At 43.1% G+C, this 23,636-nt stretch overlaps 1 protein-coding gene across 1 annotated transcript; it reads left to right on the forward strand.

The window, feature by feature from the left end:
- The first annotated feature begins 7,913 nt into the window (after positions 1-7,913).
- Positions 7,914-23,078, forward strand: NUDT5 (nudix hydrolase 5). The gene is made up of 9 exons (XM_063448222.1): positions 7,914-7,989; positions 13,387-13,454; positions 14,166-14,218; positions 16,384-16,491; positions 19,188-19,283; positions 20,502-20,603; positions 21,311-21,319; positions 21,410-21,463; positions 22,770-23,078. Exons 1-9 carry the CDS (start codon positions 7,927-7,929, stop codon positions 22,877-22,879), a joined length of 663 nt encoding a protein of 220 aa, XP_063304292.1. The 5' UTR covers positions 7,914-7,926; the 3' UTR covers positions 22,880-23,078.
- The last annotated feature ends 558 nt before the right edge of the window (positions 23,079-23,636 follow it).

A 23,636-nucleotide genomic window follows, 5' to 3' on the forward strand; every position in this document is an offset into this window, starting at 1 on the left:
TGGAGTGGGGGAAATTAGGAGAATACCCCTCCAAAGGAGTGGGTTTAGAGGGGATTAGTTTACTATCTATGGAGGAGGGATTGGGGCACTATCTATGGAGGAGGGATTGGGGCACTATCTATGGAGGAGGGATTGGGACACTATATATAGGGGAGGGATTGGGACACTATATATGAGGAGGGGGATCGGGGCACTTTATATGAGGAGGGGGATTGGGGCATTATATATGAGGAGGGGGATTGGGGCATTATATATGAGGAGGGGGATTGGGGCATTATATATGAGGAGGGGGATTGGGGCACTATATATGGGGGCGGGATTGGGACACTATATATGGGGGCGGGATTGGGACACTATATATGGGGGAGGGATTGGGACACTATATATATATATATATATATATATATATATAGGGGAGGGATTGGGACACTATATATAGGGGAGGGATTGGGGCACTATATATGAGGAGGGGGATTGGGGCACTATATATGAGGAGGGGGATTGGGGCACAATATATGGGGGAGGGATTGGGGCACTCTCTGTGATGAGGGGGGTTGGGGCACTCTCTGTGATGAGGGGGGTTGGGGCACTCTCTGTGATGAGGGGGATTAGGGCACTCTCTATGAGGAGTGGAATTGGGTACTATTTATGGGGAGGTGGAATGTATACTATCTATGGGGGGGAGGATGGGGTGAGGAGGAAAATTGAGTACTAGGAGGAGAATGTAGTACTATCTATGGGGGAGAGGAGGTGAGTAGATTACTTCTACGGGGGTCATTGGGTACTATCTATGGGAAAAGAGGAGGAACATAGGCTATTAACTATAGGGGGAAGGGAGTGGGCTACTAACTACAGAGGGCAGAGACTAGGCTTCTACCTATGGGAAATGGGGGAGAAACAGACTACACACTATGGGGCAGTAATGGGCTACTAGCTATTGGAGATGGGAATGGGCTACAGACAATGAGGGATACAAATTCACCACTTCATTCATGCAGACAGTGCCCATCATACACAAAAACAACTTGACTCACTACACACTTATGCACCTTTACACTCATCAAACCTCCAGTCACGTCCCTGCATTCACACACAGACTCTCCACACACAAACACACACACACGTCCCTACATTCAAACACATTGACCTGCTCCATATATATGCACCTGTATCCACACAAACTACATACAAATATGGCCCTACATTTACACACACACATAAAACTATCAATACAAATATGTCCCTGAATACACACAAATTGAAGTTGTGTACATACCCAGGGCCGGCGATACCATAAGGCGGCCCAGGCGGCCGCCTTAGGGCGCACCGGCCCTGGGGGCGCAAAATCAGGCTGCGCACTGCGCTCCCCTCCAACCGACGACCTATTGTAGCGTGGCCGAGCGCCTGGTTCTGCTGGCGCGCGAGGGAGCACTCTCCCATGTGTGCTTCCTCTTCAGCTCCCTCGCGCGCCGCATACTGATACCGGAGCCGGAAGATGACGTCATCTTCCGGCATCCCTACGCGGTGTGCGAGGGAGCTGAAGAGGAAGCACACATGGGAGAGTGCTCCCTCGCGCCCGCCCGCCAGCCAGGGAGCCAGCCAGCCAGGGAGCCAGCCAAGGAGCCTAGCAGCACCACTGGACCCCAGGGAATCCCTTCAGCACTCCAAAAAGGTAAGGAGGCTGGGGGATTAAATAAAAAAAAAAAAAAACAACATGTGTTAGTGTGAGTGTTGGTGTGTGTGTGTGTGTGTCTGCTAGTGAGTGTCAGTGAGTGTGTCTGCTAGTGAGTGTCAGTGAGTGTGTCTGCTAGTGAGTGTCAGTGAGTGTGTCTGTAGTGAGTGTCAGTGAGTGTGTCTGCTAGTGAGTGTCAATGAGTGTCTGCTAGTGAGTGTCAGTGTGTGTGTCTGCTAGTGAGTGTCAGTGTGTGTCTGCTAGTGTCAGTGTGTGTCTGCTAGTGTCAGTGTGTGTCTGCTAGTGTCAGTGTGTGTCTGCTAGTGTCAGTGAGTGTCTGCTAGTGTCAGTGAGTGTCTGCTAGTGTCAGTGAGTGTCTGCTAGTGTCAGTGAGTGTCTGCTAGTGTCAGTGAGTGTCTGCTAGTGTCAGTGAGTGTCTGCTAGTGTCAGTGAGTGTCTGCTAGTGTCAGTGAGTGTCTGCTAGTGTCAGTGAGTGTGTCTGCTAGTGTCTGCTAGTGTCTGCTAGTGTCTGCTAGTGTCTGCTAGTGTCTGCTAGTGTCTGCTAGTGTCTGCTAGTGTCAGCGAGTGTCAGCGAGTGTCAGCGAGTGTCAGCGAGTGTCTGCTAGTGTCTGCTAGTGTCTGCTAGTGTCTGCTAGTGTCTGCTAGTGTCTGCTAGTGTGTCTGCTAGTGTCAGCGAGTGTGTCTGCTAGTGTCAGCGAGTGTGTCTGCTAGTGTCAGCGAGTGTGTCTGCTAGTGTCAGCGAGTGTGTCTGCTAGTGTCAGCGAGTGTGTCTGCTAGTGTCAGCGAGTGTGTCTGCTAGTGTCAGCGAGTGTGTCTGCTAGTGTCAGCGAGTGTGTCTGCTAGTGTCAGCGAGTGTGTCTGCTAGTGTCAGCGAGTGTGTCTGCTAGTGTCAGCGAGTGTGTCTGCTAGTGTCAGCGAGTGTGTCTGCTAGTGTCAGCGAGTGTGTCTGCTAGTGTCAGCGAGTGTGTCTGCTAGTGTCAGCGAGTGTGTCTGCTAGTGTCAGCGAGTGTGTCTGCTAGTGTCAGCGAGTGTCTGCTAGTGAGTGTCAGTGTGTGTCTGCTAGTGAGTGTCAGTGTGTGTCTGCTAGTGAGTGTCAGTGTGTGTGTCTGCTAGTGAGTGTCAGTGAGTGTGTCTGCTAGTGAGTGTCAGTGAGTGTGTCTGCTAGTGAGTGTCAGTGAGTGTGTCTGCTAGTGAGTGTCAGTGAGTGTGTCTGCTAGTGAGTGTCAGTGAGTGTGTCTGCTAGTGAGTGTCAGTGAGTGTGTCTGCTAGTGAGTGTCAGTGAGTGTGTCTGCTAGTGAGTGTCAATGAGTGTCTGCTAGTGAGTGTCAGTGTGTGTGTCTGCTAGTGAGTGTCAGTGTGTGTCTGCTAGTGAGTGTGTGTCTGCTAGTGTCAGTGTGTGTCTGCTAGTGTCAGTGTGTGTCTGCTAGTGTCAGTGTGTGTCTGCTAGTGTCAGTGTGTGTCTGCTAGTGTCAGTGTGTGTCTGCTAGTGTCAGTGTGTGTCTGCTAGTGTCAGTGTGTCTGCTAGTGTCAGTGTGTGTCTGCTAGTGTCAGTGTGTGTCTGCTAGTGTCAGTGAGTGTCTGCTAGTGTCAGTGAGTGTCTGCTAGTGTCAGTGAGTGTCTGCTAGTGTCAGTGAGTGTCTGCTAGTGTCAGTGAGTGTCTGCTAGTGTCAGTGAGTGTCTGCTAGTGTCAGTGAGTGTCTGCTAGTGTCAGTGAGTGTCTGCTAGTGTCAGTGAGTGTCTGCTAGTGTCAGTGAGTGTCTGCTAGTGTCAGTGAGTGTCTGCTAGTGTCAGTGAGTGTCTGCTAGTGTCAGTGAGTGTCTGCTAGTGTCTGCTAGTGTCTGCTAGTGTCTGCTAGTGTCTGCTAGTGTCTGCTAGTGTCTGCTAGTGTCTGCTAGTGTCTGCTAGTGTCTGCTAGTGTCTGCTAGTGTCTGCTAGTGTCTGCTAGTGTCTGCTAGTGTCTGCTAGTGTCTGCTAGTGTCTGCTAGTGTCTGCTAGTGTGTCTGCTAGTGTCAGCGAGTGTGTCTGCTAGTGTCAGCGAGTGTGTCTGCTAGTGTCAGCGAGTGTGTCTGCTAGTGTCAGCGAGTGTGTCTGCTAGTGTCAGCGAGTGTGTCTGCTAGTGTCAGCGAGTGTGTCTGCTAGTGTCAGCGAGTGTGTCTGCTAGTGTCAGCGAGTGTGTCTGCTAGTGTCAGCGAGTGTGTCTGCTAGTGTCAGCGAGTGTGTCTGCTAGTGTCAGCGAGTGTGTCTGCTAGTGTCAGCGAGTGTGTCTGCTAGTGTCAGCGAGTGTGTCTGCTAGTGAGTGTCAGTGAGTGTGTCTGCTAGTGAGTGTCAGTGAGTGTGTCTGCTAGTGAGTGTCAGTGAGTGTGTCTGCTAGTGAGTGTCAGTGAGTGTGTCTGCTAGTGAGTGTCAGTGAGTGTGTCTGCTAGTGAGTGTCAGTGAGTGTGTCTGCTAGTGAGTGTCAGTGAGTGTGTCTGCTAGTGAGTGTCAGTGAGTGTGTCTGCTAGTGAGTGTCAGTGAGTGTGTCTGCTAGTGAGTGTCAGTGAGTGTGTCTGCTAGTGAGTGTCAGTGAGTGTCTGCTAGTGAGTGTCAGTGAGTGTCTGCTAGTGAGTGTCAGTGAGTGTCTGCTAGTGAGTGTCAGTGAGTGTCTGCTAGTGAGTGTCAGTGAGTGTCTGCTAGTGAGTGTCAGTGAGTGTCTGCTAGTGAGTGTCTGCTAGTGAGTGTCTGCTAGTGAGTGTCTGCTAGTGAGTGTCTGCTAGTGAGTGTCTGCTAGTGAGTGTCTGCTAGTGAGTGTCTGCTAGTGAGTGTCTGCTAGTGAGTGTCAGTGAGTGTCTGCTAGTGAGTGTCAGTGAGTGTGTTACTGTGTGTCTCTTACTGAGTGTGTTTGTGTGTCTCTTACTGAGTGTGTTTGTGTGTGTATTAGTGAGTCTGTTTGATGTCTGTTAGTGAGTGTGTGTTTGTCAGTGAGAGTGTATGTTTTGTAAGTGAGTGTGTCTGTCAGTAAATGTGTGTGTCTGTTAGCTGGTGTATGCATCTGTTCGTGAGAGTGTGTGTGTGTCTTCAGCACTTACCTTTCACTAGCGCCGGACTCCCTTGGCGCTGGGGATCCCTCCGCCTCTCAGCTCCGAATGCTCTTGCCGCGCACGCATTCAAACCGCCCATAGGAAAGCATTACTCAATGCTTTCCTATGGATGTTCAGTGTTTTAGAATAGCGAAAGCTCCTCTAGCGGCTGTCAGTGAGACATCCACTAGAGGCTGGATTAACCCTCGGTGAAACATAGCAGTTTCTCTGAAACTGCTATGTTTTCAGCTGCAGGGTTAAAACTAGAGGGACCTGACACCCAGACCACTTCATTGAGCTGATGTGATCTGGGTGTCTGTAGTGGTCCTTTAAGTGTGTGTGCATCTGCATGCACTGGCGTACATACCGCGGTCGCAGGGGTCACAGCCCTGCAACCCCTGCGACCAGGTGCCTGCCGCCATGTGTTGCGGCCCCGGCACACGCAGAGTAAGCGCGGGGGGGGGGGGGGCACGGATCAATTTGCGCACTGGGGCCCCATGGGTCATGTGTACGCCACTGCACCTTCCCTGGTGTCTGCCGCAGGCTGTGTGGAGGGGGCGAGGATATGAATGACATCATATCCCTGCTCCCTGTGTACCACACAGCGCGGCTGGCGCCCTGTGATGGGGCTGGGCTGCAGGACAGGACTCCAAGGAGCCAGACAGCATGCATCCAGGGGACAAGATTGAACTGATGTAAGTATGTAATTGTGTATGTCTCTGTATGTGTGTATGTATGTATGTATGTAGGTCTCTGAATGCCTGTATGTCTTTGTTATGTATGTTTCTGTATGCATGTATGTGTCTGTATGCCTGTATGTCTCTGTATGTACAAATGTATGTGTCCGTATGCCTGTATGTCTCTGGATGTACAAATGTATGTGTCTGTATGCCTGTATGTCTTTGTACGTATGTGTCTGTATGCCTGTATGTCTCTGTATACCTGTATATATGTATGTGTCTGTATGACGGTATGTCTCTGTATGCGTGTATGTCTTTGTATGCCTGCCTGTATGTATGTATGTATGTGTCTGTATGCCTGGATGTCTCTGTATGTATGTTTCTGTATGTATGTATGTATGTATGTATGTGTCTGTATGACGGTGTGCCTCTGTATGTATGTCTATATGCCTGCATGTCTGTCTCTGTCTGTGTCTGTATGTCTCTGTATGATTATTTCTGTGTTTGTATGAACCTTATTTTAAACGAGGGTGGGGGGCACCAAAATGCATCTTCGCCTGTGTAACTAAAAATCCTAGCACCGGTCCTGTACATACCTGAATAAATAAAAATTTTTAAAAATGAAAATATTGTGCACAAGCATTTGAGATGACTCATAACGTTTCACACCTGGCTGGCAACTTAACCCCTTCTAATCTGCATTCACACACCAACATTCCTACACTCTACTATCCTGTTCCAGTTACTATGGGGCAGGCACAATGACTTATGGGGCTGGCATAGATTTTTTTTCCAGGGCTGCTGTGTATCCCCAGTCCGGCCCTGGCTGTCTCTGTCTGCTTGCCTGCCACAGAGGCAGAGACAGGATCTCTTGGCTGTCGCTTGGCTGTGGAGTCAGAGGGAGGGGAAAACGAACGGCCGCTTACTGGCTGACAGGGAGTGAGAGCTAATGCATTCCGGGAGTTGTAGTCCCTGCTAGGGGCTCACTCACGCTCCCGGGGGGCGGGGAGAACCCATCTTTAGCTCAGCAGGAAACTACAACTCCCAGTCCTCGCACAGACAATCTTCTTGGAGGTTGGAGGCAGAGGATAGGCACTAGGCAGCACCAGCGGAGCGAGGGAGTGACTTGGTGTGACTGGCTACATTATAAAAAAGGTGGGCTTGGATGGTGAGGTGATTCGGTGGTGCAATGGGCCACTTGACTGGATTTTCCCCCCAGGCCTAGGGCTACCAGCCCTCCCCTGGACGCACGTTGAAGACCGACATAGCAAGCTTCTACCTTTCCTCACTGCTTGTGTGATCCCTCCCATTTTTTCCATGTATCTGTTTTGTTTCTATTTATTTTTGTTTTCCTTCTAAGCCCCTCCCTTTGTCCACCCTCTGCTCCCTGGTTTAGAATATGGATGTGTGCTTTGACCTAGTGAAAAAAGTCCAATCAAATGCTTCTCTATGAAGCATTGACTAAACCACAGGGAGGAAGTGAGTGGTGCAGAGTAATGACAGACAAGTGTGCAAGATCCTCGTCCAATGCAGGATTCCAAGTGAGTTTTTGAGTTATATTTCAGGGGTAAAGTTTTAAGTTGGGAGAGATTAACTAGTGCCCAATAGGGCACTATTAAAATAAAGAAATGTTTCTTTATAATTGATATTATGAAGTTATAAATACAATTACATTAATTCAAATTATCTGGTGCCTGTAAGTCTTCCTTTTACCTGTTGCTTCTAAGAACCAGATGTAAGGTAAATTACTATATGTCCTGACATGTCTTGCATATATTTAACCTTATCTTCTAGGACTTACCTTTTTTTCTCAGATGAATGCAAATATGGAAGAAAAATAAAAATCCATGACTGCTGCTAATGAAAGGGTTGTTTTTTTTTGTTTTTGTTTTTTTTTAAAGGACAACTCTAGGCACCCAGACCACTTCAGCTTAATGAAGTGGTCTGGGTGCCAGGTCCCTCTAGGATTAACCCTTTTTTTTTTTTTATAAACATAGCAGTTTCAGAGAAACTGCTATGTTTATAAAAGGGTTAATCCAGCCTCCAAATCCTCTAGTAGCTGTCTTACTGACAGCCGCTAGAGGTGCATTCTTGATTCTCACTGGGAAAATCACCGTGAGCGCACGCAAGCGTCCATAGGAAAGCATTGTAAATGCTTTCCTATGCGGCCGGCTGAATGCGTGCGCAGCTCTTGCCGCGCATGCGCATTTAGCCGAAAGGGAGGATCGGAGGCGGAGAGGAGGAGGAGAGCTCCCCGCCCGGCGCTGGAATAAAGGTAAGTTTTAACCCTTTCCTCATCCCAGAGCCCTGAGGGTGCCCCCACGAGTATGTTTTCCTGGCACTATAGTGGTCCTTTAAATGGCTATTGATTTGCAGGTTCCCTCCCCCCTCCTCTGGTTAGATTTGTGAATAACCATTAAACTGTACTGTAAAGTATTTGAAATGCCAGTATTGAAAACTATTGTCTGTTTTTCTAACAGTGAATTGCAACTTCGGAATGGAAGACGTGAATCCTGAAGAGTCCTCTGTCAATAACAAGAACACTATAATAAAGGAAGAGGTAAGGATTTCATTGAGATGGAGTGTAATTTTCTCCCTTGATGTCCTGTGTTCTGAGCAGAATGCAGCCATCTCGTACTATATCAAACAGGATCCTAATTGCTCATAAAAGTAATGTAAATGGACAACAACGTTGCTTATAGAGCACTACACCATTGGTAATCAAGAATATTTTCTGTTTCTTCCTTGAAGCACATTCCTCATACAGATGAATAGGAACCATTTGCACATCCTGCATGTGTTTTTGCTGTTGAAAGCAGCGAGAGAAACGTGATTGTTTCACTATCCTTTCCACTTGTTGGGTTTAATGGGGTAAATACTTGCACCCTGCAGATGCGATTTCCTCACACAGACTCTACAGGAGGTCTCTTTGCATTATCGGTCAACCTATATCCTGATGGACAAAAGAGCAGAAAAATAAATAAAATCTATACCTTAGTATTCCTTCCTTCCTAAGATTACTCTCTTTATTTACCCCCATTGCAATTCTTTTAAAAAGTTAAATTTTGTCATTCCTATAATCTCCAATTTTGTTTCTCTCAATTAGTCTTATTTGTGTCTCATGGGCCTCTTTCCTTCTCCTTTCAGCCGTATGCCACGATCTCCCTTCCTCTTCGTGCCATCCTCTCCTTATTTTTTATCCAAAAACCACCTCTTCATCATTGTCTATCTCTCTAACTAAGCTTCACCCTTTTGTGGCAAAGAGATAAGTCTATACCACTGCTGTTTTGTCGTTACTCATTCCTTCATGCAGAATCTTTAGTATTCGCAAGAACCTTTCAAGGAAATTGTATACACCTGTTCTGTCCACCAGTAGGCTATTCTTGCATAGACTTGGACGCAAGCTTCCATGGTTAGACTCCTGAAGACTCACTTTCAGAATTGTGGATGGGCTCCAGAGGCAACATAATAGGGCACCTTACACTATAGGCACCCATAACGGTTCACCTCTGTGAAGTGCTATCTTGCAAAATGTCCCTTAAAGCGGCACTGTCATGCCAAACATTCCTTTCTTTAATCGATTCCTCTACTCTTCCTCTGTCAAGATCTGTTCTTTATTTCTTCCTGTCTGCTCTAGTTTTCTTTAAAACATAAGACAAAGTAGGGACTACTTATTCTTCTGGAGGTTTCCTACACTTGACCAGCGGAGGAGCAAAGTGTGCTTCGTTTCCGGTGATAAAAGCAATTTTCCCACAATTCTCACCTTTGATCCGTGATCTTGCGATGCTTGTTGTCAGTATTCCCAAACGTCCTGTCACTTACACAGAACTCCAGCGAAACTACCGAATTTCATCCTAACAGAATGAGAACAGTTGCTCCATTCGTGTTAGAACGCAATACGGGACTTTGTTCGGATCGGTATTTCATTCTAATGAATGAAACTCTGATCCTACCTGTGACGTGGCTGCATCTTGCAGCCGCTTAGTAGATAGCTCCCTAATTCCCACGGTATTAAGGCGTTATCTACCAAAAGGCTGAAATACCTAAATTGATCTTTCAGCCAAATTTACTAATACTAAGTAAAAATTATTTAGTATTAGTAAATTCTGCCCCTGCTCGCTATACTGTGAGTAGGGGCATGTTTAGACAGTGAGCAGCCAGTGGCTGCTCAGAAAAAAAAAAACAAAGTCCCTACTTTGTCTTATGTCTTTAAAGAAAACTAGAGCAGACAGGAAGAAATGAAGAACAGAGGGAGAGAAGAGGAATCAATTAAAGAAAGGTAAGTTCAGCATGACGGTGCTGCTTTAAAAATAACTTGAATTGGCGGAGCCTAGCCGCAGCAGAGAGCAGTCGCACCAAAACGGAGCTCCTGGGCCCAAACGAGAAAACCAAGACATTATACCCAAACGGCGTACCCCCCAGAACAAAACCGGGACCCCCGGCACCCCCCCAACAACATGGGACGCAAATCGAAGAAAATCCAAGCTGATAAAGCCACCCCAGGGCTTACGATAGGGGATATGTGGAGACAAGCGCATGGCGCCAGCGGGCACAACATGGCGGCGCTCCACGGAGGCTGTTCGGACTTCTCCGATGACATGTCGGGGGAAGAATACTCACCAGCTCCGGCGCCAAGAATGCCTACACAGCCTAATAGACCTTCACCTGATTCCTCTCCGGTAACCACGCTGATCCTGAAACAACTGCTCGCAGATCTTCAAACTAGCTTGCAAGCAGATATATTGGCATTAAGGGGGGACCTGAGAGGCCTGACAGCCCGTATGGACACCCTCGAAAACACTTCCACAACGAACGCCCGAGACATTGGGGAACTCCAAAAAAACATGAGTGACCTACAACAGCAGCAGCGGAGCATGGAGCGCCGCATGGCGGAACAGGAGGATGTCAGAAGGCGCAACAATATCAAACTGAGAGGGATCTCTGAGGCAATACCCACAGCGGCATTACCACCACTCATCACACGCCTAATCACGACCATACTGTCACACACTCAAGCTGACAGAATGGGCCCTGAACGCATCTTCAGGATCCCCATCTCACCCAAAGCACCAACTTCAGCCTCCAGGGATATAATCCTGGCCTTCCGCACACACCAAGACAAGACGGCGATCCTCACCGCCATGCTGGGAAAGCCACCACTCCAATTTGAGGGCATGACACTGTCTTTCTTTGCGGACCTATCGAGCGACACCCTGGCGTGGCGACGCTCTTTCAGGCCGCTCACCACGCTCCTACGAGAACGGGACCTCCAATATCGATGGCAGCCTGCTCACACACTGACCATTAACCAGGGTACAGACTCCCACCGGATCCACGACATGAGCGAAGCAGCGCAGCTACTGCAGGCCTTGGGCCTACCACGAGACTCCCTCACGCCGCCTAACTGCCGGAGCACTCCGTCCCCTAACCACACCTGGGACCCATCCCGAACAACCCCATTTGTACCACAGGGACTAACACCCGACTCATATGCTACCGTTACCACATGACCGGAATGCGGTGAATTAACACCCCGCCCGGGACTCAGTGACCTGCACCGCGAGGCCTAGCAACCCACCTACCGCAGGCCTGACTAATGTTTGCATGAGTTCTTTGTTTTTTGTTTTGATCATCTTAATTTTAATATTGTTTAACGGTTTATGTTTATCCTGCATGCCTCCTATTAATGTCTCACTGCCGGTTGACTGCGGCCAAGGCATTACCGGGACGCATATCACTTGTTGCTCAACACTCCGGGAGCGCTAATCAAAACGCCCCTTGTTACTGGCCCACCGCCTACTCCAACACAATGGCACTAGAATGCTCCTGCCTTAACTGATCGCCCAACGGCAGCACGCCCGCATCCCAGCAAATGCATCCTATGTTTTAGTCACCCCTGGCCCCTAGTCTTTCATTTAGATACCCAACATGGCTAAACTACCCACTCTAGTGGAACACTTGCCTCTAACAGGTTAGCTGCGATCTCTTCTATGTTTACCCACCTCACTGTTTAAAATTTTACCACGCCACTGGGGCGGACGCCTAGATGACTAGCACATTTCCTTATTCCCAACGTAGCTAGATATGCTCCAAGCAGGTCCTGCTCAGCAGAGTATGCCATACACACAAAGGTCCATAACTGATACACTTGAAGGGCACTGTTATATGCTCGGCAGCCCATGTTTATTGTCTAGATATAGTTTTCAACATACATTTTAAAGCCGATTACGTAAACAGCACACAAGGGAATTCATGTGATCAGATGTTATTGTACAGCCCATTGCGTTTTTTCTTAAACTCATTAACCTTATTGCTACAGCAAAAGTCTAACAAACGAGAGACGAATTGAGAGTTGCAGACAGTTCCTAGTACTAGACTGCAGCACTCACATGTATCTCAACATATGCATAATCTATGAGGTCAGCAGAACAGATATTGATTATAGCTATAATCATACACCTTCAAGCCAATTACGTAAGCAGTGTGTAATAGAACCCAGGTGGTTAGACGTTATTATATAGCCTGTTGTTTTTTTTTTTTTATTAATTTTTCATCTTCCTGATACGGCTTAGAACTCACAAACACGCGGCACATTATAGCCTGTTATTTAAAGTTGTAGACAATTCTTAGTGCCAACCCATAGCACTCACTTGAACCCTTATGCATGCATGATTTATGACGTAAACGGATCGGCAGACGTGCAGACTAAGCCTAAATATAGTTTTAAGCATGCACTTTGAAGTCGTTGACTTCAACAGAATATGAAAGACCCAATGTTGTCAGACGCTATTGTATAACCAAATGTTTAGATTGTACCTACTACGCCTAGAATAATGTAAAGTCCTGTTATATCCTAATCTTACTCAAATTAACACTAAAAATGTGCAAGAACTGTTATGTACCTCACTGTACTTAATGTTTGCAAAAACATGTGGATTGCCTTTGGGGTACCGCATGTACGCTTTGTTCCATTTATACACACTACAAAAATAAAGAATTAAAAAAAAAAAAAAAATTACTTGAATTAATATTGTAGCTTAAAATTCATGTGTATAAAAGGAACACTCCGGTCAGCCCACACTTATAGATATACACAGTACCACAAAATATAAATATATATACACACTTACAACACTACAAAGCAACTGCAGCACCAAAAAATACAAGCGGAACACTGCAACATACACACCTCAATTAAAAAAAAAAACTTATGAAGTCCCACACCAAGGGGCTTCATAATCTTGTTTTGGCACAATACTACTGAAATGTTGCCTCACCCTTGCTTACAGTGTCTGCTGAACGCTATAGCGAATCAGTGGCACTCTGCTCTTCCTGAAACTGAATTTCAGAAGCCGCATTCCAGTGTGGGAAATGCAGATCAGGCGCTGGAGGAAACCTTTGGAGTTAAACCGTTCCTGAATGGTTTAGTCCTCTCCGGTAAGAAACCACCCATTATTCATGAGATCTCTCATTCCAGCATTAGTTCAGAGTCCCTGCTATTTGAATTCATGACCAGTGTTTTAAGACTCTTCCCACAAATCATGTTGAAGGTGTAGCACTAATTAATGTTTCTGTCTTTGTTCATTTCTGAATGCTATATAAAGCAAGAAATGAAATGGAGACAGGTTTTCTAATGCATGTATGGAATTATTGTGAAATGTAGAAAGTACAAACTACAGGAGTAAAAGAAAACTAATTTACATTTGTGGAAATGCTTTAAATTGTTTTGGGGGTCTGGTAACACATTTTACCTACTAATATTATTTGGCACTAAATGAAAAATCATTTTCTAACGGAAAATGTTTTGTTTGTTTGGTAAATTAACAGACTCCTCTATAACCTTGCTGCTAGATTATTTTTTTTTTTTGGAGGTTATGAATATTGTATTTATCTGTAGTCTACATTTTATGTGCGTGTTCCTTTTTGTTTTATTTTTGTATTTATTTATTTTCTTTAGACACTTGTGAAAGGGAAATGGGTACAGCTCCAGGAAACAACATATGTTGATCACGATGGAAAAACCAGGTTAGTTGTGTATGGTTAACCTTTGACCTTGATTTGCTTGCCATTTTCATAATTATTTTTAGCCTTTAGAATATGCTTTTCTTATTTTTAATTATTTATTTACTTTGCAGTTGTTAGAGCCCTCTCCTATAAACAAAGTGGGCTTTTCATCATTCCCAAAACATCTTACCGGTAGTTTATGAAAGGGCTTTTTACATTGATATCATGTGCTTCTTTGGACCCATGTAAGAAGTGTTAGAGTACTGTATTAACTGTATTAAGATCTGTGAATAACCTGTTCAAATCACTAACTTACAGATGCAGCAGTGAGCTCTTAACTCCCCTCCCCCCGCCCCAACCTTGGCTACATTTTTCTTGTTTGCGATTGGTGTGCATCTAGTTGTGCTTTAACTTTTGTGTATAGTGCCTGAAATATATTTGCTTTCTAAGCATTTATAATAAATTTAATGTGTTAATGCAAAGTTTGCCAAGATCTTGTGTGTGTGTGTGTGTGTGTGGCATCTTGTTGTGTTGCAACTTTGAATGGGAGGCAAGGGGGGCCGGGAACCTAAAATGTGTTTAACATTTTAGGAGGGGAGTAAGTGCTGGACCATTTTAGTGTGAAATTGTATTTATTTTTAAAGATTTGTTTGAATATAATTTAGTGTAAACTTGATGTTTGTTCGGCACAGTAAGCATTTGTTTTCCTCAATCTTTCCTTTCAAATCTCAGAACATGGGAAACCGTAAAACGTACAACACGTGCAGAGGGTAATGCAGCTGATGGTGAGTAGTCGTATTCAAGAATTGCAGGTTTCAGGTTTGCCAACATTCTTACATAAAAATGAGAAGCCTAACTTTGCATTAGAGAGGCTTAAATAAAAGCATTTGAATACAAAACAAAAACAAACAAAAAAACTTAACATTTATTTTATTGTGTGTGCGCGTGTCTTTTTCCATCCAACAAAGTGGTGCTATACTCTGCAGATATTAAAGCAGCCCTTTCAAAGCATGAGTCTCACTTGAGAACATAAGAATCAACTGTAAAGGCATTCTCCTACATCACTGGAACACATTTATGCCAAGATTTCTATTCACAAGGGAGGGACCAGATCTAGACTGGCCCTTAAGCAAATTACCCCAGTGAGCTGCCAATGGCTGGGGATCTGCTGGAGAGATCTGTAATGTATCAGAGGCATGCAAAAGAATGAGATGTGACGGCTGACGAAAATGGCCTCTTGATATTTCTCTTTCTCATGAGCCTCCTAACAAAAGTGTGACATACCCTGCTACCTTGGCACTATGGGGAAGTCAACAAGAGCTTGTGACTTAGGGGAAGAGCCCAAACAGGGGCCGATGTGCTCCGTATTTAGTACTTAGTATTTAGTACTTGGTGACTCCCACAGATCAGGCGCCTATGCTGCCTCATTCCAGAGGCGCGATAGTGTTGGAAGGGTCTGACCCATCCTCTCTGACATTCAACCGGACCTCTGGCCAAGCAGAAAGGCCGGACTGACTCTCACTCCTGCAAGCTCACTACCAGAGCTGACCTTGTTCCTCTGCTCTGCACCATTAGCAAGAACCAAGCAGAATGTGTAATGCCTCTATTCTCAAGGCTGGGGTGGGTTGCCATTATTAAAATGAAAGTACTGCCAAGGGTCCTATACCTAATCCATAAACTGCCAATAACCATCCGTACAGCTTTTTTTCACATAACTATGCACCATTCTCATTAAGCTCATATGGAAGGGTGCCAGGCCCCCCAGAAACAAATTCTCACTGCTGACATTTCACAAGAATAAGGGTTGGCATAAACTCTGGAAATCAAGTCTCACACCAGGAGAGAAGACCACTTTATGTTCTACTCTGATTCATTTCCTCTATGAGCAGACAACTATTTTTCTCATTTCATTGCTCATTTTCAACACTGACCATCTGGTACGCACAAGCTAACAAATTCGGACTATCATTTACTATTACTATGCATTCCCCTCCTCACTTAACACATAATTCTCTCCCCCCACCCCTTCTTCTCCTAATGGGAAACAAGCTCTAGGGGAAACCTCAGATTCTTTGAATCCCAATGGCAGAAAATGTGTGATTGGATACATCATTGTGCCATAGCAAGTAAAACGCAGAAACCTACATATAAAATGTTCTCATGGTGGTACATGACACCAAAATGTTTTCAAAGAATACACCCTCAGATATATGGCCTGTGTTGGAGATGTGGGAGCTCACCAGGCACTTTCCTTCAGATCTGGTGGCAATGCACAGGTATAGTGCTATTCTATGTTATCTCTATACTGGACATATTTTCTGATAAACTACAGCTATTCTGCCCGGCCTCTTACCTAATCCATCGCACAGAGAATCCTCCAGATATAAATGCTCGCTGACCATCCGTACCCTGAATGTAGCCAATCAGCAGATACCGTTTGAGGGCTGATGCACAAAGTGAACTGTTGTGATTTTTAAATATTCAGGTCTATTTCTAGTCTGTCAGACATGGGTGGAGAGGGGGTGTATTGCAGCATTTTAATCAAAAGTGAGTGGAAATATTTTATTTTTTAAGTGTATTCTGTTAAAACCAGAAAATATGCTGTCATCTACTCACAAACCACATGCTACTTATATTTATGGTAGAGTTGTGTTTTTGTTTTTTATTTTGATTTATTTTAGTTTTTCTTCAATTTTTATGATTGGCCATTTGTTGGTCAATCTGGTTCCCTGAAAGACCATTATGCTACGACATTGTATAGTATAATATCCAATTATGGAACATTTGAGTTTTGGGGATTCCTTTAAATATATCAAGCGGTAAATTTGTTTTAAAATATGATGGTTTTCTATGTAAAATTCCCATGCCTAATTTTTATTTATACAAATAAATGAATATGTACCTCTTGAGCTTTTTATCTTGACTCTCTGTACTTTTTTTTTTTTTTTAGGTGTAGCAATAATACCAGTTCTACAGCGAACGCTCCATTATGAATGTTTGGTTCTTATCAAGCAATTTCGACCTCCTTTGGGCTGTGTCTGCCTGGAATTCCCAGCAGGTTATTACTGTTTGTTTGTTTTTTTTTTGGTTTTTTTTTAAACCAGATCATCCACTTTGAACTCACACTGTACATATCTGCAAGGTACTGCTAGGTTGTGTCTGTGTGCTAGGTTGTGTCTGTGTGTTAAGGTATCTCTACGTATGTGTCAATCTTTTAGGATGTGCATGTATACAGTGATCAGCCACAACATTAAAACCACTGATAGGTGTAGTGAATACCATTTGATTATATCATAACAATGGCACCTGTCAAGGGGTGGGATATATTGGGCAGCAAGTGAACAGTGATTTTTGTGTGTTGGAAACCGGAATAATGGGCAAGAGAAAAGATCTGAGTGACTTTCACAAGGGCAAAATAGTAATGACTAGACTGGGTCAGAGCATCTCTAAAACAGCAAGTCTTGTGGGGTGTTCCTAGTATGCAGTGGTTAGTATCTACCAAAAGTGGTGCAAGGAAGGACGACAAGGGGACCTGCGTCAGGGTCATGGACGCCCCAGGCTCATTGATGTATGTCCAGAAAGCGCCTTCAGTTGGGATGTGAGCATCAGAACTAAACCATGGAGCTATGGAAGAAGGCTGCCTAGCCTATTGTTCCTGTAAGTTTTCTTGTAATTGTCCTATTTATAGTTAAATCCTCGCTCTAATAATATTGTAAAGTGCTACGGAATCTGTTGGCGCTATATAAATGGCTATAATAATAATAGTCTGATGAACTGTTTCTTCTAGTACTGTGCCAAAACAAGATCCTGAAGTCCCTTGGCGTGCCAGATATATATATATATATATAATATATATATATATATATATATATATATATATATTTTTTTTTTTTGAGATGTGTATGTTGCCATATTCTGCTTGTGTTATATATGGGCGATGCAGTTGCTTTAGAGCTTTATATTTGTGTGCATGTGGGCTGTTGTATATATTGTATATGTTCATGAGTAGTTTCTGATATTGTGTAGGATACATATGGACGTAGACTCTTGTGGAACTGTGTATGTGGATGATAAGTGTGTATGTGTGGGCCTGCTTGTGGCATTGCATGTGAGAGGCTGATTGTGGATTGTCATGATGATTGTCATGATGCTAAGTTTATAGGGATTATGTGTGGGTGGTTTGTATTATTGGTATGTAGGCGCATCTTCTTCTGCAGCTCTGTGTATATCGAACAGTGTGGGTGGCTTCACTGGCATCCAGTGAGAACAAGGCTGGCGAGATGCAGGTCAAGAAGCTCTACTCCAGTGCGGAACTGAGATAAGGTCCTCTATTTGTTGCAATGTGCTCGGTTTTCACTAGCAGATGTCTGAAGTACCACTGGTACTCTTGGTAGGCCAGAGCCTGTTTGTCTCTGGCAGCCTTGAGTGCTGTGCAAAAGCACCTAGAGTGCCATAGGTTGCTGACCCCTGTTCTAGATCATAAAGCGCTCCGAGCAAATTATGAGAGATAAAAAATATGAGATTTAATTTACTTTGGGTGTACTTTGGTAACACATCCCTCTATCTTATATTTTGTGATCACATTTGCAATTTCCTTTGGTGGATTGTGCGGCAGTGTTAGGCTCTGGGTAGGTTCTGGCATTCATTTGGATTCTACAACCTACCTAGAGATCGTTGCAAACCACGTACACCCCTTTGTGGCAATGGGGGTTCATGATGGCAGTGGCCTCTTTCAGCATTATAATGCAGCCTGCCACACTGCAAGTATTGTTCAGGAATGGTTTGAGAAATCTGACAAATAGTTCAATGTGTTGCTTTTGGCTCCAAACTCCCTGGATCTCTGATTGCAAATCTGATCCATGGAGGCCCCACCTCACCACTTGCAGCACTTAAAGGATCTGCTGCTGATTTTTTTGGGGTGCCAGATACCACAGGGCATGTTCAGTGGTATTGTGGAGTCCATGCTGGGATGCATCAGAGCTGTTTAGGTATAATGAGGGGTACCTACACAATATTAGGCAGGTGGTTTTAATGTGGCTGATAATTTTGTGTGTGTGATCGTGTGAGACTAGTTATGTACTAGTTTGACTTGCATCTGTGTAAATTTAGTTGGGCACACATGCATGAATCTTTATGCATGTGTGCCTAATTAGATATTCATAAGTAGCTTGTTTGTCGTAACGGTGGCCCTGCCTGTATGTGTGAATATAGGATGTATTAGTGCTAGATCTGTGTGCTTAAATGAATGTAGTATATCGGCGTAAGGCCAGTGTGTTTTTGTGAGTGCAGGTTTTAGTTGTGCCCTTTTCCTCAACTTGTGACTAGTTACTGCCATGTAACTTGCCAACTCTCTCCATTCACTTGTTCCTGCTTTCCATGCTGACTTCTCTCTCTGCTGCTTACTCTGATTTTTCCCACTTCCCTCTCCGATATTACATGCACCCAACCCTAGACTTGTAATTTTTTTTTAAATTTCTTTTATGATTAGGCTGCCTCAATTTGTTATGTCCCGGTGCATAAGCAGGCACAGGGAGATCTTCAGTTTGAACTGTAGAGATGTAGCATGTAACATAGTGAGCTTCTATTACTAGCTGAACACCATGAGGTTTTGTGTGGATGCAACTGATGGGGTCAGGAACCTTCATCTGAGTTCTGCATTTGGAAAGTGGTGAAATATAAGCTTAAACCATTGCCTAGACCTGCTTGCATTTTTATTCTTATCAATCTATGCAAATTCTGTTTTGTGCCCAATAGGACTGATTGATGAGAATGAAACTCCAGAACAAGCTGCCTTGCGGGAGCTTGAGGAAGAAACTGGCTACAAAGGCGAAGTCATGGAATGTTCCCCAGGTGCCCAGTGAATGCATGCTAGCCGATTATAGGATCTGGTTTTGAGTGGTTGGATTAACTTATTTATTTTAATAAAACAATGTTTATTCTAAAGGGATGTTCAATCCACTCTTAGAGCAGATGCACCAAGCTACAACCTAACAAAAGACGCAGTTGTACCACGGTATTTGTATTTGGCCTCTGAATCAGCACCAATGTTGCCCACGAGATGCCAGATGCCTTTTCCAAGGTTAAGAATGTAACTGAAGAGGGTATTTTAAGTCCTCAAAAACACTTAAATAATGAGTTGTATCCGGGAGCTCAAGTCCACTGCTTCCTCTCGGCATGGCGGTCAAGCCCTGCCACCCATTTGGACAAGCATTTTAACAAATCTGTATATGAAGAGCAAAATTAAGTTTAGAAATCGACACATCCTACATTTATTTATTTTTCCTGAAACTTTGTGACTCTTTTAGCTCCTTGTCTGTTGTTATAAGCTTTCTTCTTTACACCGGGCAGTCTGAATAGAGGAAATCCTAGAAAGAAGAGGAGAAATGAAACTGTTTCCATTTATACTCTTAATTTTTCATTTGTAAATTGACTGGATAATTTAATATGTAAAATCTTTATAATTTAAACAACCATGTATAAAACATCAAACGTTTAGGTGGCTTTCAACATTTCATTCAATGGGGTAATTTTCAGAAGTCTTACGGTTCCACTTTAAGTTAAAATCCAGAGGCTTCAAATACAGATAGGTGACAGTCTTAATCCATCTTTTTTTTCCTTTTCATAATGTATCTTTATGCCTTACCAGAGGAGAAGGGCCCTTGACATCTTGTCTAGTGCATCTCAGTGGCTTCTGTAAAGTGCAAAATGAATAGAATGTTTTTCACTTTCTGTCTGAATGATATTTTGCTCGCTCTGATCTTGTTTCTTCAACTAAATACACAGCAATAGATCTTATCAGTATCAATTTTCTACAGTTTTTCCCACATTTCCAGAGTAGTTTTTCATAAACCAGCAGAAATAAATTAATAAATAAATTGATGCAAAATTATACATCCTGTTAAATCATATGTTAAAATGTAGTGGTATACGCAGAGAAGTAAGTAGCTACATTTTAACAGGATGTATAATTTTGGATCTATGTATTAATTTATTTCGGTTTATGAAAAACTTGTATGGAAATGTGTATAATAAGGTGTTAAGAATTCTATATTTTGTTTTTTGTTTTAGTGGCTTGCCTGGACCCTGGTCTGAGCAATTGTACAACGTACATAATGACTGTTCACATTAACGGAGACTACGCAATAAACAATAAGCCCAAACCAAAGCATGGTAAGCAGAAGAAACCATTTGCATAATAAGTCTCTAGGGTTTTTTTTAATGCTTTTGCTCTTTTTTTTAGTTTTTCTGAAATTAAATGCAAGCTGTAACAGAGCTCTACTGGAAGCTCCAGCTAGCCCTACTCTTACATCAGTTTGACAGTTTCATGATGGCTGGATGATTGTGGTCCAGGCCACCCACACACAAAGGCCAAAAAGAACCAGGAGCTCTGTTACCGGAGCAATGACTCTTTCAGCGTGTTATGACGGCATTGTTTTCTTCAGACAGTTTCTTTAAATTTATACTTAAATGTAATAAATGTAGTTAAAGGAACCTCCTCAAAGTACAATAATCACTACCAACTGCTGTAGTGTTTGTTGCCAGGAGTGCACTGTCGTCATTCCAGGTTAATTAGTGTTTGACTGTGGTTTGACAACTTACCTGGGATCCAGGGGGCCTCCCCTGAAGCCAGAAGCTCTTGCTAGGAGCTTCTGTTAGCTCCACTTAATTAAGCCCTGTTTCGTAGTGGCTATGGTTCTGACATGACTGGCACATGATACAGCGTTTCTACATAGTTTAATATATGTTCCATAAATGTTTTTCTTTTACTATGTTCTTGTATGTCATATAGGAGGCATTGAAATATAAGTTTTTTGGTTTTGTTGATTATCATATTCATTTTTATTTTTTTCCTCCCTTTTTTCCCCATCCATGTTAAGCTAATGGAGGTATGTAATTAACTTTATTAACATACTTTATACATTTAAAATGAAATTCAAGGCACTCTTAACTAGTGTTTTTTTTTTTTTTTTGTTTAGAATTTACAGAGTCAATCGTTATACCCAAGAATGACCTCCGTAAAAACATTGATGGTATGTTTTGTTGGCACTTTGTACTCCCAATGTTAATGTGTGATTAGTGATACAAGGGCTTTTCTACATAATTGTGTGAGGTGGAAGTAGTGTCTCTCAATGAATGGAACAAAACAGAGTTGTAAGAATGGATAAGTATATGGTGTAGTATTTTACACCATCTGGGGAAAAATGAAGAAAGAAATGCATTTACAGATGGATGGAGCTATGAAGAGCTCTACTTCTAGGCACATGAGCAGTACAATCCCCGCTTAAGCATGCTAATGTGTCCCTTGGTTCCAATTGGTGGTCTGGGGTGTATAAAATAGATACACAAAATGACCATATAGTGTATGTAGTATATCCGAATAGTATAGATAAAATTATAATAATAAACTGCGCACACACATGAAATAGAGACTATATACAATGGCTCCTAAAGTGTAGCATGGAATAGTAAGATCCCCCACTCTAGGATTACTGGTAGGAATGATTCTTGTTTTAAGATATATATATAGATATAGATATAGATGTGTGTGTGTGTGTATGTATATTAGAACAGAGGTAGCAGTATAGTGCCTTCTGTAGTATGGGTTTGTGTAAATAAATGGATAGCTATTTACAAAGATAAAGCAATGAAAGTTTTACTCAATCTATACAGCATACACCAAGGAAAGTGATGTCCACAAGGCAAACTGAATAAAAGTCAGGAGGGTATGGGACTCAACTCGTTAACGCCCTGCACAAAGTTGGCTTAAATACTGTTAGAGCCGCATGGTACGCCCTAATGATCGTGAGCCCCTCCAGCCGCCATACTTGCCTCATTCAGCGATCCATTGTGATCCCAATCTGGGGGGCTTGCTTGACAACCCAGGCAGTCCAACTACTGCCAGCCCTGCCCTCTGCAATGGCAGTCTAACTTAATGCAGGGGGGCTGCTTGGGTTGTCATACTGGAACGTGGAACAAATTTCTAAAACTGTCAATCACCACAGTAGAATCAATAGGAAAGTACCATTGGTGATTACATCTCCTTGACAAATTTGCACCACTTTTGTAGTCCTTTCTCTAAAGTGCTAAATATTTTAAAGACCTCCTAGAATACTAGAATAACCCTTACTTATCACTTTGTCCCACAAAGCACCTATTTTTGGCTGTAAATAAAGGAAACCGTCTTAATGATTTTCTTTATTTATTTTTTTAAAACTGAATTGTTTATTGGGCACCAGAAAATCAATGGAATCACATTTAATAACATTATTTAGATGCTGTTTTTGGTATGCAATGACTTTTTGTTTCAATTAAACTGCATGTTTTCTGCTTTTACAGAAATGGTCGCAAGAGAGAAACTTGTGGTAGACGCCAGAGTTTATTCATATGCCCTGGCCTTGGAACATGCTGTTGCTAAGCCCTATGAGCTTCCATTTTTGAAGGGTTAGCACTGGAATTTTATAGAACACTTGTATCTTGGTACAGACCTTTTTTAGAGTGCTATCCATTTTGTTGTAGGAATAATTGCCCTTTCAGAAACTAATGTAGTATCGAAGAACTCGAATTGATCCTTTTAGAGAGCCTTTACTTTTTTTCAATTTAAATAAAATGAAATGGTTATGCAAATATAACTGTAACCAAAGTAAACTTGTATCCCAATCTATAAATAAAATGTTCTTTGTTCTAGAATATTTTTTCTTTTAATTGTGTATCTCCTTGAACAGGTGTAGTGGAGTACTTTTTATATCCAAACACAAATTTCAGACTAGTGAGTTTTACATTTAACACCACATTAGTTGAAATGAAGAGGAAAAACAACTGTCCGTTCTGCTTCGGACTTAAATTTGAAATTCCTGATAATTCTCATTCGTTAATTATCCTGTCTGTTGATGCGGCATATGACCTACAAAATACAATTGCTCAAACTGTGTGGGTTTTTTTCGTACCTAAAACAAAAACTGTACACCTCAAGAATCTGTAGGAATATCTCATTTTAATATACTGGAACAAATTTTTTTTTTTACCTCCACAAATATTGTGCAGGTTTTTGCATGTCATATGCACCAAGATGAAAACAACCACAAATCTGATTACAGAGAAAACGCTAAAATCGGGTAGTACCCCTTTAAGGAGTGCTCCCAATTAACTGGTATAGATGTTAGTGGACATGCCTAAAACAGACAAGAAAAATAATAAAAAGATATA

This window comes from Pelobates fuscus, chromosome 3, assembly GCF_036172605.1.
Source record: "Pelobates fuscus isolate aPelFus1 chromosome 3, aPelFus1.pri, whole genome shotgun sequence".
Classification (NCBI taxonomy): Eukaryota; Metazoa; Chordata; class Amphibia; order Anura; family Pelobatidae; genus Pelobates; species Pelobates fuscus.

Coding starts and splice junctions, on each gene's coding strand:
- NUDT5 (XM_063448222.1), top strand. CDS start 7,927: ATGGAAGACGTGAATCCTGAAGAGTCCTCTGTCAATAACAAGAACACT. Junction 7,990..13,386: donor ACACTATAATAAAGGAAGAG/GTAAGGATTTCA, acceptor TATTTTCTTTAG/ACACTTGTGAAAGGGAAATG. Junction 14,219..16,383: donor AGAGGGTAATGCAGCTGATG/GTGAGTAGTCGT, acceptor TTTTTTTTTTAG/GTGTAGCAATAATACCAGTT.